Here is a 15474-nt window from a genome sequence, read left to right on the forward strand (position 1 = left end):
GCCCGCGGTAAAAGATTATCAAGTAACTGTAGAATGTCAAAATGACTGCGGGAAGTGGACTGATATTCTGGTGTACACTCTTGCAATTAAAGCACAAATAGAGTTGTTAGATTTCACGTTTCGTTTCTGTGCAGCCAAAGAAATAAAGAAGCTGAAGAAGTAAATAGAAAGTTATGAGCAGGCCTCGGAAACATTAGAAAAAGTAACTCAGCTACTAGATAAGATAAAAGAAACAAACCACTCCAGCTCTAATGGAGTCCCATCAAAACAGAGCTTCGCCAAAGTTATCAGCGGCGTGAACCAAGAACATTTTGGACATAAACCGCTCGAACAACCTGGTTCTCCACGGAACAAAGCCAAACGGCAAGAACAATGAAGCATCTGACAATAGTTTTGTTTCCAAAATTGCAGAATCCCTGAAAACAAACATTAAGTTTTATTGTCAAAGAATTGGCAAACAAAATACAGCAGGCAAACAGTTGCTTTGATTAAAATGCGAGACAGAAATAGTGATGAGATATTCTAAAGTACGTGAATGAACATGAAGAACGGGATCGCCTGTTCCTTGAAAACGAACATTTCAGGTACGATTTTATACAACCCGATTTAGCGAGAAAATTTAAAGAAAAAAATGCCAGAATTAAAACAGAAAGGACTGTTGAATCCTTCTACCATGTTCAAAATTAAAAGCAATCAAATCATTGAAAACAGAGGATTAAGACAACCCATTTGTTTATGGAACGTGGAAGCTGCTAATGGAATAATATCTGCATGCACTAGTGACGCAACCCTATATGATATCAAACTATTAACAGAAACAGTAATTGTATATTCAGTCCAAAATACCTTGTTGACATGTTATCGCACAAAGGCAAAAAAAAGGGGAGGGAGCGGTCACAAAGCGGCTTAGCAATTGCACTGAGCAATCAATTGAGAAATATATACAATGTTTGTCATCAGAACGATAAATTATTAGCGCTGTACATCAAAGCACTCAGCCTAACTGTAATTGTACCATATTTCTCACCAAAAACCAACTTAGGAACAATATATCAAGCACTTACCAGAGCTCTCCAATGCTGCCAAGGCAAACCACGTATAATCCTGGGCGACGAATTCAATTGCAGACTCGACTCAACGGAAAGAGCCATTTCGCTCTACTGTTTTTTGAATTAAACGGAATCTTAATTGTGTTAACCACAAGAAAGAAGTGACGTACAAATTACAGCATGGTAAAATTGTTATCAACTTATTTTTCTCTAGCAAAGAACTCCTAGAACACTTTAACTAGATAAAGATCGCCAATTCACTCTTAACAAAACACAAACAGGTTTCCTGCTGCTTCGACCTAAACGGCAGTCAAAATATATCAGAAAGCAAAAAAAGAAAGTGCTTAAAATTGATGTTGAACATTTGAGAAAAGAATGAGAACCGATCAAAATTCACACGATAGCAACACAATGAAAACATCGTATGACGAATTCTCCAAGGCTATGTTTGAATCGGCAGACATTCTGCCTGAAAAAACATCACCGAAGTGCTCAAAAGAAAAAAGTAATAACTACATGAGCAGATGAAAGCTCAATACAGACAGAGACATGAAGCAGATTAATGTTATATGAAAGTGCCGTTAGGATACTTTGCAGAGAACACAAAATGATGCACGATATAGTTAGGGAAAGTTTCCTAATCAGAAAGGTGGGCTGGGAAAAGACTCATTTTTGGAAAATTCTGAAGTCAGAAAAATTTTTAAAAAAGTATTAAAAAAACAACATGGAAGTCATTTTTCCAAGGTCAACTTAAAGCTCAGAGCGAAATATCTCTTTAAAGCTAAATTTTTAGACGAGCAACTCTTTGGAAATCACGATTCTTGTTTATCGAACTGGAAATGTACCATTGCTTCAATAATCCTGGAAAAAAATACTGAGGAATTTTACTTCAAACAGTTTAGAATTTGAAAATTGTTTAAGCAGCGGAACCAGACGGAAAAACGAACACTTGTATTAAATGAGGTTTTCATCAAATGCAAACAAACGTATTCAATTTGTTTAGCCTCTGCTTTGCGCAGCATAATTTACCCCGAATTTGAAAGTTATCATTTAGTAAACCACTTTACAAAGGCAAAGGGAGCAAAACAGAACCCAAATCCTACAGAGGCATTAGATTTTTATGTTGCATGTACAAGTTATTCACGGGTATCATTTATCAGCGCTTGCGAAGATGGGTCGAGCGAGATCTAATTTTACCACACAGCCAATATGATTTCAAATATATGGATTTTTAAATGGATTAAAAGACTGCCCGCCAAAAACAAAGGAGAGTAATTGCCAAGTTCTATCCCAATGGACTGCACAATAATTTTTGTTGTATGGAAGGTTGTTACCAATGGGAGAAAAACCTATTTGTGTGCAGATTTTGTGAAAGGTCTCTTTTATCAACCAACCATATTCTTTATTGTAGTCACTTTTTAAACTTGACACCTTTACAAACGTTCTATAAAATTTTAAACAAATAAATTTAATGTTTATTTTCTGAATATGTAAAAAATTTGGACAATTTGTCAGTGTGATCTGATGCTTAATTCAATCTCCTTCTTCTGACAAAATGTCGACAATTATTTAGAAGAGCAAACCCCAGGAAACCACGATTATCGTTTCATAAATTGGGAATGTACCGTAATGATTGATTGATCCAATACCACTGGGAGAAGGATATACTGAGGAAGCTTTAAAGTGAAAAACTGGTAAAGCAGCGGGACCAGACGGAATAAGGAACACTTGTATTGAAATAGGTTTTAAGCAAATGCCAAGATACGTATTCCATTTATTTAACTTTTACTTTGCAGAGGATAATTTACCCCAAATTTGGAGGCTATCATTTATTAAAACACTTCAAAAAGGCAAAGCGAGCAAAACAGAACAAGGTTCCTACAGAGACAATATCCTATTATGATGCATGTACAAATTAAGCACGAGTATTATTAACCAGCGTTTGCAAACGGGTAAGTTGAAATGAGATTTTACCACCAAGCCAGTAAGGTTTCAGACGTAAACTGAACAAATGACGCAGTTTCGCACTTGAAAAAAGCAATCAAGCATAACATCATATGCAGTGGCCAATACAACGCCTGCTTCATTGACTACGAAAAACCATTCGAATTCGCAAATAGGAACCTGCTACTTAAAAAGCTGATGAAACTGGGGGTTCCAAGGGAACATGCTACACGCAATACAGTCAGGGCTAAAAAACTGTTTCCAGGAGCTCCTTGTTGGAGAAGAATTCCTGTCAAACTTAATTGAACAGCAAAAAGGAGTCGCCCAAGGGAGTCGCCCAAACTCTCACAACTTTTATTTAGTTTATTTATAGCTGATTTATACTTTGAATTGAAACGCAGGAGGCTAAATTTTATATTTTAAGCTGATGAATTAGTACATGGGAACTATAGCCAATGCCAACTACAACAAAGTTGGAAAAATCTGAAAATGTACTGTAGCAGGAACTATTTGAAAATCAATGTGAACAAGAAAAAATGTCTAAAATTCAGAAGAGGTGGCCGTTTAGGTGTCGGAGAAAACTTTATATATTTAAAAAAAGAAGTTCAAATTGCTAACACCTTATAGCATCTTGTTATATTTTTTTCAAGCACGTTATCCCCCAGTCAACATCATGAGCACCTAATGAACAAAGCTTATCAGACAATAGCGTCAATAAATCAAAAACTAAATGTGCAAAAACGGCAACTTCAACTCAGCTCAAAAACTTTTCAATTCAATTGTTTTTCCAGCCTCAGCATACGGACTAGAGACGTACGTCGATGAACTTTTGAAAATCGATTAAAAACGGCATTATTGAAAAAAAAGAATCCGTATTTTGGAGAAGTTGCTGCGGAGTGAGCAATTACACCTCAACCAAAACGCTACAAAATAAATTGATGTTTCAAGATATACACGGATTAAAATAATGCCCGCCAACACATAGGAAAATAATTTTCAAGTTCTATGCCAATGGACTGAAAAATATTTTTTTTGTTGTACTGAAGGTTGTTACCAATGGGAAGAAATCCTATGGGTGTGCAGATTTTGCGAAAGAACTTTTATCAATCGACCATATTCTTTATTGTTTTTTTGTTTAGTTTTTAATGTTGCTGCATTAGATGTTGTGGGGGGATAACGTGCCTGGAAAATTGACTCCTAGATAACAGAAGGGGTTAGCAAATTCAACTTTTTTAGATATATATATATATATATATATATATATATATATATAGTTTTTTTCCGACACCTAAATGGCCAACTCTTCTGAAATTTATGCATTTTGTCATGTTTAAATTGATTTTCAATTAGTTCCTGCTACAGTACATGTTCAGATTTTTCAAATTTTTTTGTGGTTGGCATTGGCTATGGTTCCCAAGTACTGAGTCATCAGCGTAAAATAAAACGTCTAGCCCCGGCACTACAACTCAAAATATGTCAGCTGTGAATAAAATTTGAGTTTGACTAAAGTTTGCCTAAAGTTGTGTTTGAATAAAGTGAATTTGCCTACTTGAGCTGATCCTTTTTTCAGTGCAATCTCAATTGACAGGAATTCTCCATAAGAGATCTGCTGGAAGTTGCATATTAGCATTGATTATATTGTGCAGCATGTTCCCGTGGCGCCTCAGTTTTATCAATTTTTTGAGCAGCAACGGAATTGGATGTTTTATCGCAGTAAATGAAGCAAGCATATCATTTGTCATTGCAGCTGTTATGCTTGACTCCTGTTTTCAAGTGCGAAACTGCGCCATTTGTTGAGTTTACGTCTGAAACCTTACTGGCTTGGTGGTAAAATCGCTTTTCACCCGACCCGTTTGCAAACGCTGCTTAATGAGACCCGTGATTAATTTGTACATGCATTATAATAGGCTATTGCCTCTGCAGGAACTTGGTTCTGTTTTGCTCGCTTTGCATTTTTAAAGTGGTTTAGGTAATGATAGCCTCCAAATTCGGGGTACATTATCCTCCGCAAAGTAGAAGTTAAATAAATGGAATACGTATCTTCGTAGTTGCTGAAAACCTAATTCATTACAAGTGTTCCTTATTGCGTCTGGTCCCGCTGCTTTACCAGTTTTTCACTTTAATGCTTCCTCAGTATATCCTTCTCCCAGTGGTATTGGATCAATCCAACATTACGGTACATTCCCAATTTGAGAAACGATTATCGTGGTTTCCTGGGGTTTGCTCGTCTAAATAATTGTCGACATTTTGTCAGAAGAAGATTGAATTAAGCATCAGATCACACTGACAAATTGGCCAAACTATTTAGAGATTCAGAAAATAAACATTAAATTTCATTGTTTAAGAGTTTATAGAACTTTTGTAGAGGTGTCAAGTTTAAAACGTGACTACAATAAAGAATATGGTCGGTTGATAAAAGAGTTCTTTCACAAATCTGCACCCACATAGGTTTTTCTCCCATTGGTAACAACCTTCCGTACAACAAAAATTATTGTGCAGTCCATTGGGATAGAACTTGGCAATTACTCTCCTGTGTTTTGGCGGGCAGTCTTTCGAAGAAGAAGAAGATTGAATTAAACATCAGATCACACTGACAAATTGTCCAAATTATTTACAGATTCAGAAATGAGCATTAAACTTAACTGTTTAAGAGTTTATAGAACTTCTGTAAAGGTGTCAAATTTAAAAAATGACTACAATAAAGAATATAGTCTGTTGATAAAAGAGTTCTTTCGCAAAACCTGCACACACATGAGTTTTCCTCCCATTGATAACAACCTTCCATACAACAAAAATTATTGTGCAGTCCATTGGCATAGAACATTGCAATTCTTCTCCTGTGTTTTGGCGGGCAGTCCTTCAGTCCGTGTATATCATGAAACATCAATTTGTTTAAAAGCGTTGTGGTTGAGGTGTACTTGCTTACTCCGCACCAACTTTTCCAAAAAACGGCTTCTGATTTCCAGGAATGTTGTTTTATATCTATTTCAAAAAGTTCATCGATGTACGTCGCTAATCCGTAAGTTGAGGCTGGAAAAACAATTGAATTAAAGAGTTGTTGTGCTGAGTTGAAGTTGACTTTCTGCAGATTTAGTTTCTGGTTTATTGAAGCTACTGATTGATAGGCTTTGTTCATTAGATGGCTTAGATGGTGACTGGGAGATAACGTGCTCAAAAAAATTACTTCTTTTTTCGATATATAGAATTTGTCATCGACAGCTAAACGGCCACCTCTTCTAAATTTCGTGCATTTTGTCTTGTTCTTATTAATTTTCAAATAATTCCTGCTACAATAAGTGTTCAGATTATTCAAACTTTTTTGTAGTTGGCCTTGGCTATGGCTCCCAAGTACTAAGTCATCAGCGTAAAATATAACATCTAGACCCTTGCATTTCAACTCAAAATATATCAGCTATGAATAAACTAAACAAGAGTGGTGAGAGTTTGTCTCCTTGTGCTACTCCTATTTTCTGTTCAATCTCGTTTGACAGGAATTCTCCATCAAGGATCTGCTGAAAGTTGCATTTTAGCACTGATTGTATTGTGTGTAGAATGTTCCCATGGAGCCCCATTTTGATCAGTTTTGTAAGCAGCAGGTCCCTAATCACGAAGTCGAAAGCTTTTTCGTAGTCAATGAAGCAGGCATAGTATTTGCCACTGCAGCTGATGTTATGCTTGATTGCTCCTTTTAAGTGCGAAACTGCGTCGATTGTTGACAGTTTGCGTCTAAAACCATATAGGCTTGGTGGTAAAATTTGATTTTTCTCGACCCATGAGCTCAAACGCTGGTAAATGATACCCGTGAACGCTTTGTACATGGAACATAATAGGCTAATGCCTCTGTAGGAACTTGGTTCTGCTTTGCTCCCTTTGCCTTTGTACAGTGGTTTAATATATGATAACTTCCAAATTCGGGGTACATTATGCTCCGCAAAGCAGAGGTTAAATAAATGGAATACGTATCTTTGCATTGGATGAAAACCTAATTTAATACTAGTGTTGGTTATTCCATCTGGTCCCGCTGCCTTACCAGCTTTTAACTTTGAAGCTTCATCGGTAATTTCTTCCAGTGTTATTGGATCTTTCAAATTCCGGTATATTTCCAGTTTGAAAAACAATAATCGTGGTTTCCTAAGGTTTGCTCGTCTAGAAGTTTATCCGATATTTCGCCCTCAGCTTTAAATAGACCTTCGAAATATGATTCCCAAACTGGAATTGTAATTCCAGATACTTTTGTTAAAACTTTCTTTGATTTCAGAATTTTCCAAAATTCTCGCCTTTCCGATTCCGCTTTTCTGATTATGAAACTTTCGCGATCTGTTTCATGCATCATTTTGTTTTTTCTGCAAAGTTTCTTAAAGGCTCTTTTCATTTTAAAGTAATCAGAATCTGCTTTATGTCTCTGTCTGTATCCAGCTTTCAGCTGCTTATGCAATATGTACAGTTCTCTTTTGAACCATTTCGGTGATTTTCTTTCATGCATAACGGTTGCCGATTCTTGAATAGCCTTGGCGAATTCGTCATACGATGTGTCCAATGCGTTGCTATCGTGTGGATTTTGAACGCTTTTCATCCATGTATAAATCCATGAGATGTGACGAATAATTCAATTTTCTCACTATTTTTGTTATGAATTTTTCGTTTTATTTGCTCAATAAGATTTTTACGTGCATGTTTTAAATATTCACAAACCTATCTTTTTTTGTTATCAGATCGGTTTCCTCTTTTTATAAGAATACAAATATGCCTGAATTAAATATAGAAAAGACCAAAAAGACACTGGGCCAGAGTATTAAAAGACCTCCGCTATCGGAGAAGCTTTTATCGAAACCACCATATCGTTATCTATACGATATTATGATGGAGGTTAGTTTTGTCATTGTAGCTCTTATTATCAGAGTTGATGAAATAATTTTTGTTCCTGCCTAGGTTAATAATGTCAGTGGTTTCTTCAAAGGACTTTTCAACAGCGAGGAAAGTGCACAACCTGGAAAGGACACAGTAAGTTATATCTCACATAAAGACTACTAGAAAATTTGGATCTTATCCGTTTGTGCCCCCAGCTTTGGGCGCATATTATTCGCACATCTCAGGCCTGCGTGCAATATTTTTATTTACAATGTAATGGCACGTGCTCTGTAATTGAGGGGCACAAACGGAAAAGATCCTAAAACTTATTAGGAAATAACTTCAGTGAAAATTGTTTTTTGGTTGGATGTCAAACTGCTGCAAATTATTTGTTCTGTTCGATATTTATAGGCCAGCTTTTTTGCTTTTTAGATTTTTACGATTCTTTGTGTTTTACCTTTTGCAAGTTATGACCTACAACGATTGTATATATCAATTTAATTTTTCGGATCTTTTCCGTTTGTGCCCGCCCCCTCCCAGTATGTTATGCGCACCTCAGTTACAGGGCACGTACCATTACATAGTAAATCATCATGTAAAAGTATGGCACGTGTCTGTGGGTTGGAAATAATAAGCGTCCACAAAGCTGGTGGGCAAAACGGAAAAGATCCAACTTTTCGTTATTTTTGCGGTTTTGTTTTTTTCTTTTTTGTTGCCGAGACAAAATGGATCTACGGTTTCTGTTTGAAGGAGTTTTTGTCACTTTTCTTGTCTCAGATTTCTTATTTGTTCAACAATTTGTTTTCAGGCAAAAGAAGTAAAGCTGTCTTTTCTGCAGAAAGTCATCGATGTCCTCCGTATGTTATTTCTTATAATTTAATTGGTTCAATATATATTGCGACGTAGGATCCATCTCCACAGCATTAGTATTTGTTTAGGGATATGCACTGGAAAGACAATATCAGCGCGTCCATCTAAAATAATAGCTGGCCACGAACCAGAAAAAACAAATGAAATGCTGCAAATTCTCGGCCAAGCTTTATTGGTGAGTTGTTTTGGTTACAAAAATTTACTCATCTGGCAGTTATGTAGCCGGGCTTAGTCGCATGTTAAAATTTTCCCAATAAACTCTGCCTGGTTCTTTAATTTGCAATAAAGTGATTTAAGTTCATCATGGTCATATGATTTCAACAGGGTTTCTTTAAACTGTAGTTTAAAATTTTGTGGTCTTTTTGAAGCAACTCTGAGTTCCGATAACTAATTCATCGGTGCATGGGAACTGTTTCCTTCCCTTTCGTGGAGTTTGGCCATCAATGGTGGAAGAGAGTTTTTGCAGCCGTATAATGTTAAAAGGTACGGCTAAAACCATCATAACGAATAAAACCACCTCTTGGTAGGATATGCAAACCACAAGTGAATACAAAAGCGCACATTAATTTGTTCGTTAAAAAGAAAATTAATATGGTAAATTAAAAAACGAACGGTTCCGCAATCACTTGGATCATTATCAAACAATTTGTCCTCTCAGGCTAGGGAGCTGGATCATTGTGGTCAGGGGAAAAAGAAACAGTTCCGAAAAAATAAGGGGTCTTTCCCACTATAGACCCCCATGAAATTATAGCCCCCATTTTGTTATAATTACCATGATTGGGGGGGGGGGGGCTATAGGTCATCTGAAATAGGTATACTGAAAATTCGAAACCTCGAGTTGTTCATTGATGGCAAGAAAGTAGATTTAGGAGATAACCATGAAGGATGGTGACTAGGTTTCATCAATATTCTAATTAATACAAGAAGCCTAGCAAGCCTGCAAAGACGATCGAAATTTGCTAATGCAGTAATGCTCAATGACTATAACATTATTTGTGCTTGCGAAACATGGTTAAAGGACAACATTTCATCATCTGAACTACTCTTAGACAACTACATCATATATAGATCAGACAGAAAACAAGATGCGGAAAACAACACTCAGGGAGGGGCAATGATTGCCATCAGAAACAGCCTAGCATCTGAACAACTTAATACTGACCCACCCGACTGTTCACTCACCTGCAGACTAGAAATTAACAAACTCAGCTTTTTTATTTCTGTGTTCTACAACCCCTCGAAAGGAAGTGGGTACAGATACACACAAGAGGACTTTGGAACACGTCTGTCAGCCCTACCAAAACAGCACAGCAATAATCTGTGGAGATCTAAACTTTCCGAACACAAACTGGCACAACTTCTCAAATGAGGACATTGACGAACAGGAAGTACTAGAACTCTTTGAAAACAACTTTTTTCTTCAAAGTGTTGGTTTTAACACCCGCGAAAAAAACATACTGGACGTTGCCTTCTATCGAAATTGTTACATGCACTCCGCTCTTGACGAAGAATTCACAAAAACATTTAACTGCTCAGATCACATGCCAATCAGTCTTCTAGTTGATTGCCCTCATACAGAAATGAAACCAACTTTTCGAAGTTTTGGAAAGCTGAATACTCGGAAGTAAGAGAAATGATCAAAATTGCTGACTTCAAATCAGTGTGATAAACAAACATAAACAACATGTGCGAAGAGATGTACGACTTTTTCGACAAGGTAGCACAAGCAACGATTCCCAAAAGAACCAGGCATAGGCAATCTCTACCACCTTGGATAACACCAAGTACGTCCAATTTGATGAAAAAGTTGAACACTCAGTGTAAACTCGTAGGGAACAAACCAACGTCATATCGGAAAAACATCGTAAGGAGATTTCAAAACGTTGTGAAAGAGGCCGCAGAAATAGATCGGTGTATTTATCAAGAGAAAATAATGAGCACCAGAGACCCCAGTGTGATCTTCAAACATCTCAAAAGTCCTAATAAGTCACCAAACCTCCAAAAAGTTCTAATCAATGGTGGAAGATCAGCATCCAACATTGAAGACAAAGTCTGCCTACACTCCTAAGCATTCCTTTAGCATAGAAGACCTCAATTCTATGAACTCAACTTCGGTATATCAAAGCAAAAAACTAATCCAATACAATTGGAGCTCGACATCACTAAGACTAGAGGCCCTAAGGGGTACCGCCCTATCTTCTACCAAAAAACAGACGAAACCAATACCTAGTCTTTAAGAACATAATGCGCTTGAGAAAAATTCCCGACAGATGGAAAATCGCATCAGTCACCTCTACTTATAAGAAGGGTGACAGGAGTCTGGTCACGATTATCGTCCGGTTTCTTTACTGAATATCGACAGTAAAATTTTCGAAAAATGCGTGTACGAGCCACTATATGAACACTTTGAAAAACACTTGAGCAAGCATCTGCATGGTTTTGTTCGAGGTAGATCTTTAACTACAAATATGCTTTCCTTCCTGCAAAAGATATAGGAGGCAATGGACAGGAACACAAATGGCAACATGTTTACCTTCTACTCTGACTTCTCCAAAGCTTTCGACAAAGTACCGCATAAAGAATTACTCATCAAAGTAGGTCAAATTGGTGTAGGCGGATGCTTCCTCAATGTTTTGGTTGACTATCTCCACAATAGAAGACAATTTGTCAGAGCTGATAACACAAGCTCCAGGATTCTTGAAATCACAAGTGGCGTCCCCCAAGGATCTCTTTTTGGACCTCTTCTGTTCTGTATATTCATCAACGACCTCCCAGATGTCCTAAGATTTATTGACCCATACCTGTTTGCCGATGACCTGAAGATCCTCTCAATAGGATACAGTGACACCGAATTCCATGCGGACATAAATGCAGTACAAAACTGGGTAGCGACAAACAAAATGGAACTTGCAGTCGACAAGTGTGCAATACTAACTATAAGAATCCCAGAAAAGGGTTTTGAACTCTTAAATCAAAATTTGGACTCTCTGCAAGCAGTCAAGGACATTGGTATAAACGTCAGTATGAAACTGACATGGTCGGCTCATATAAATGCTAGACTAAATAAAGCAAACAAAGTCTTTTACTTGATAAGGAGGAATGTCGCCTATGCCGTAAAATCCTTCATAAAACTGGGATTATACAAATCGCTGGTTCTGCCAGTCCGGTTATACGGAATCAACTGTACCACGGCCTCAAAATTTGATTTAATCAATCTTGAAAAACTCCAGCGGAAAGCAGATAGGTGGATAACAGGACGAACCGAGGCCTATGATAATCAACTGAGGCTTTTGAACATCTTGCCATTACCAATGTACATGCAGATGAACGATGTCCTCACTCTCTCAAAGCTTACTCAACAAGGAAGAGACGATATTGAAATACCTGAAATAAACAAAGTTCGAGGAAGATCCACAGAATTGTACACGCTCAGAAAAGTAAGGCTCGAAAAGGCGCGAAACGAATTCGTTTTCAAAAATTGCGGACTAGCAAACCGAATCGACTTTGAAATAATTTTTATGGAACCGCGAGGAATGAAAAACCGAATACTAAACTTGATGTGGAAGTTTGTTAATAAATCGTTCAACACTCAAAATATCTGCACGTGGCAACTGTGTTGCGATTGTCACCGATGCAGAAATTCATGAACAATTCTCTAAAAGCAAGACTCAAGGGTCAGAATGACCCCTCGACAAGCAGTCGTAAATTCCCAACAAAAACAACAACAACTAAGCTGGGGGGGGGGGCTATAATGGGAAAAAGACCCAAAATGTATAACAATTTTTTCCATGCTCTTATGTGCGACAGGCAAATGACATAAGCCTATTGTTACCCGCAAGCAATCACTTGCAAGCTAGAGACTATTAGCACTACTGAACTGCCCATCAAAGAAATCGGAGACTTTAGGTTGTACCATGTTATATCTGATAATTCGAGATATTACTGTTGTATCTAATAATTAGAAAGAACAACATGGTTTCACCCTGAATAAACCAACAATGACGAAAATGATCTTTTATCTAGTATAAATTTTTGAGAATTTCGCACCCTGGTGACTTTATATCTGTGATTCGAAAAGACAATTGACAGTCAGTCATAAAAATCTCTTTGAGAAACTGAGTTATAGGCATCATTAGAGCACTCGTGAATAACGTGTAAAATTATCTGGAAAAAACTCAAAAAGTTATGATCGGAAAAGAGGACTCTAGAGAACTAAAAGTCCTCAGCATAGTCCTGCGCGGCTGTAATTTTGCACTGCTCTTCAATATCTTTGTAAAAGATTTGCCAGGTAAAATGAGCGAATGCTGAGGCTACACAGATGAGTACACATCTATTTGTATAAACAATTTCACCCTTCCATGAATGCTAGTGGAAGCTAGGCCGAATGGAAAGCATGATGTCGAAATGTAAATTTGTGAGGATAAATGAACCATGACCTTGAAACTTGCCGTAACACCTCTCGATGCAAACGGTTGCATAAAATACTCGGCCTTGTCGTCTCATCGCTTTTGAAATGGTCTGCTCATGTCGATAAAAGACGCGACAAAGCGCTATAAGCGCTCTTTATGATTGAGCAAAACATCTTTCGCATATGTCATTGAGTTTCATTCGAAAACGTCAACCCCATTCTTTCCCACGCAACAGTTTTATAAACAACGGGCGGGACTAATCTCAAAAAGATACAAGCGAATCAAAAGATAGATTCTTCTTCAATTTTGCTTACAGGAGACTATTGCTATAAAGACGGCCTACAAATAACTGAATTTCTGCCTTTGACAGTGTATCGCGAAATGCATGTTCATTTGAAGCCAAAGGTGGTGCATATACCTTTAATAATAATATTTTACCAATTTTTTTCTAGACATCAAAGGTCGTCATAATGAAGTTTAGAAGACATACACATAGGTGAAAGATACACTTGATCGGCGACGACTCAATTTGATAACATATTTTTCTCGACGCATTACGAGTTGTTTCACCCTAAGCAAATCTTACTGGCCTACGGGGGGTTGTGGACAACGCTTACGAGTTTGTGAAATCCACTTGCTATCTTTCGTAAGTAGAGCTCACGTGAAATCTACTCACCATTTTAGATGGAAAATTCAAAACGTAATTTTGTAAGTGCTTTTAATAATTATGTGTAACTAAATTTCACAAAGTAAGCGTCGCATGAAAATTGTAAGCTGAATAAATTAAGTGGACAAAATTGAATCTAATAGCCTTATTGATCTAAAGTTTTGTAAATTGAACTAAAGTTAGAATTAGATTAGATTATTTTCAGATATTTCCCTCATAAAAGCTGTAAATATAAAAATGGATTTTAATTACCCTTAGCGTGAATTTCGGCTACTCTAAAGGCGGATTCTAATTATAAAGAGCGTGGAATGTAAATACTTTAAATCTTCTAAATGTACTTACGTTGAGAGCGTGAAATCTAATGAAAACTTTCTGTCAGTACTTCCTTTGTTGTGAGTTTCCTTTTGTGTGAAATTGTTTGCGTTTTCTCGTCTATATGATTCAAAAACCGGCAATTAAGTTTAAGGTAAGCGTTTTTCACATATGGTAAGTAAGAATACATGTATTAAGATTGATTGTGAGGATCACCTACGGATGAATGCAAATTTGTACCATAAAATTAAGGCCAAACGGCTCCTAATGCCAGAAAACTTCCGATACAGCGAAAGGAAAGCGATTTGTGCTTTAGGGCAGCATACCTGGCTAACCTTTTTAAATGTGGAATCAAAATCTGTCCACATTGTACATCAAGTACTTGGAGATTATGATGTATATACAATGTCCGCAGAAACATTAAGAATCTAAACTTTGACTAAAACGGATCTGGAAATTGACTTTTCTTCGGATGCTATCCTAAACTCTTTGTTATTGTTATATGCTAATTGCAGAATTGTTTGATAGCTATAGTAGCAACAAAGTGGATTCTGAATATCATTGTTGAATGAATTTGTTTGTTTGAGACCTTTTCGGATCTGATTTGAGCTGAAATCGAAAATATGATAGCTGAAATACTGGCCAAACTTTAGCCTAAAGAAATCCTTGCAAAGTTTAGTTTTTTTTCTAGAAACGACAAGTATTGTCTACACATGACTGACTCTGCAGTGGCCCCAATGCTGGCTCTGTCGGAGAACGAGCTCTCTTTCCTTTTACCAGAACAATTCTATTTTGGGTAAAAAAAAGTCCAAAAAAAATCCAGGGCTGCTGAAAGATTGCGTGGGGATGTGATCACTCACAAATTATAGCAATCCATTTAACTAAGTTCTAGTGTTAACTGTTAATGTTTTAGTTCTCTTTGCAAATAATTATGATTACAAAATGATACAGCTTCGAGCATGAAATTGGCTGAACCATAAAATGTTTGCGAATTGCTACTGTTGTTATTTTCGCACCTGTTATTTTTTCAAGTCATACGGAAATTGCTCTTAGATTCATCATCTGTTAGCATTTATTTGTCGATTTTAATTTAAAACCAGAGTCTGCCGTTTTGATAGATTTAAAATAGGCCGGGCAATGTACTTAGAATGACAAAAATTGATATTTTAAAGTTTGCGTTTTTTATAGTCGACAAATGCTTCCATTTCCCTCATGCGTATTTTGTTTTAGGACAAAATTGACTCAAGCAGTGCAGTTGAGACTGTATTGAATGGTGGAAAGCCAGCCGAAACGAGAAAGCAATCAGGCAAACCTCACAGTCAGAATGAAATAGATGATAAAAAACCAGAGGCAAGTAATTTTTTTATCCTAACAT

At 36.9% G+C, this 15474-nt stretch overlaps 1 protein-coding gene across 3 annotated transcripts in view; it reads left to right on the forward strand.

The window, feature by feature from the left end:
- The first annotated feature begins 7696 nt into the window (after positions 1 to 7696).
- Positions 7697 to 15474, forward strand: part of LOC142343999 (uncharacterized) — an 82451-nt gene continuing 74673 nt past the window's right edge. For all 3 annotated transcript variants that reach the window (XM_075395436.1, XM_075395434.1, XM_075395435.1), the window contains exons 1-5: positions 7697 to 7859; positions 7923 to 7994; positions 8650 to 8698; positions 8780 to 8886; positions 15330 to 15449. In XM_075395436.1, coding sequence (XP_075251551.1) covers positions 7737 to 7859; positions 7923 to 7994; positions 8650 to 8698; positions 8780 to 8886; positions 15330 to 15449 — 471 coding nt within the window. In that variant the 5' untranslated portion in view covers positions 7697 to 7736. The remainder of the gene's footprint in view (positions 7860 to 7922; positions 7995 to 8649; positions 8699 to 8779; positions 8887 to 15329; positions 15450 to 15474) is intronic.

Source organism: Convolutriloba macropyga, chromosome 8, assembly GCF_964194025.1.
Source record: "Convolutriloba macropyga chromosome 8, txConMacr16.3, whole genome shotgun sequence".
Classification (NCBI taxonomy): domain Eukaryota; kingdom Metazoa; phylum Xenacoelomorpha; order Acoela; family Convolutidae; genus Convolutriloba; species Convolutriloba macropyga.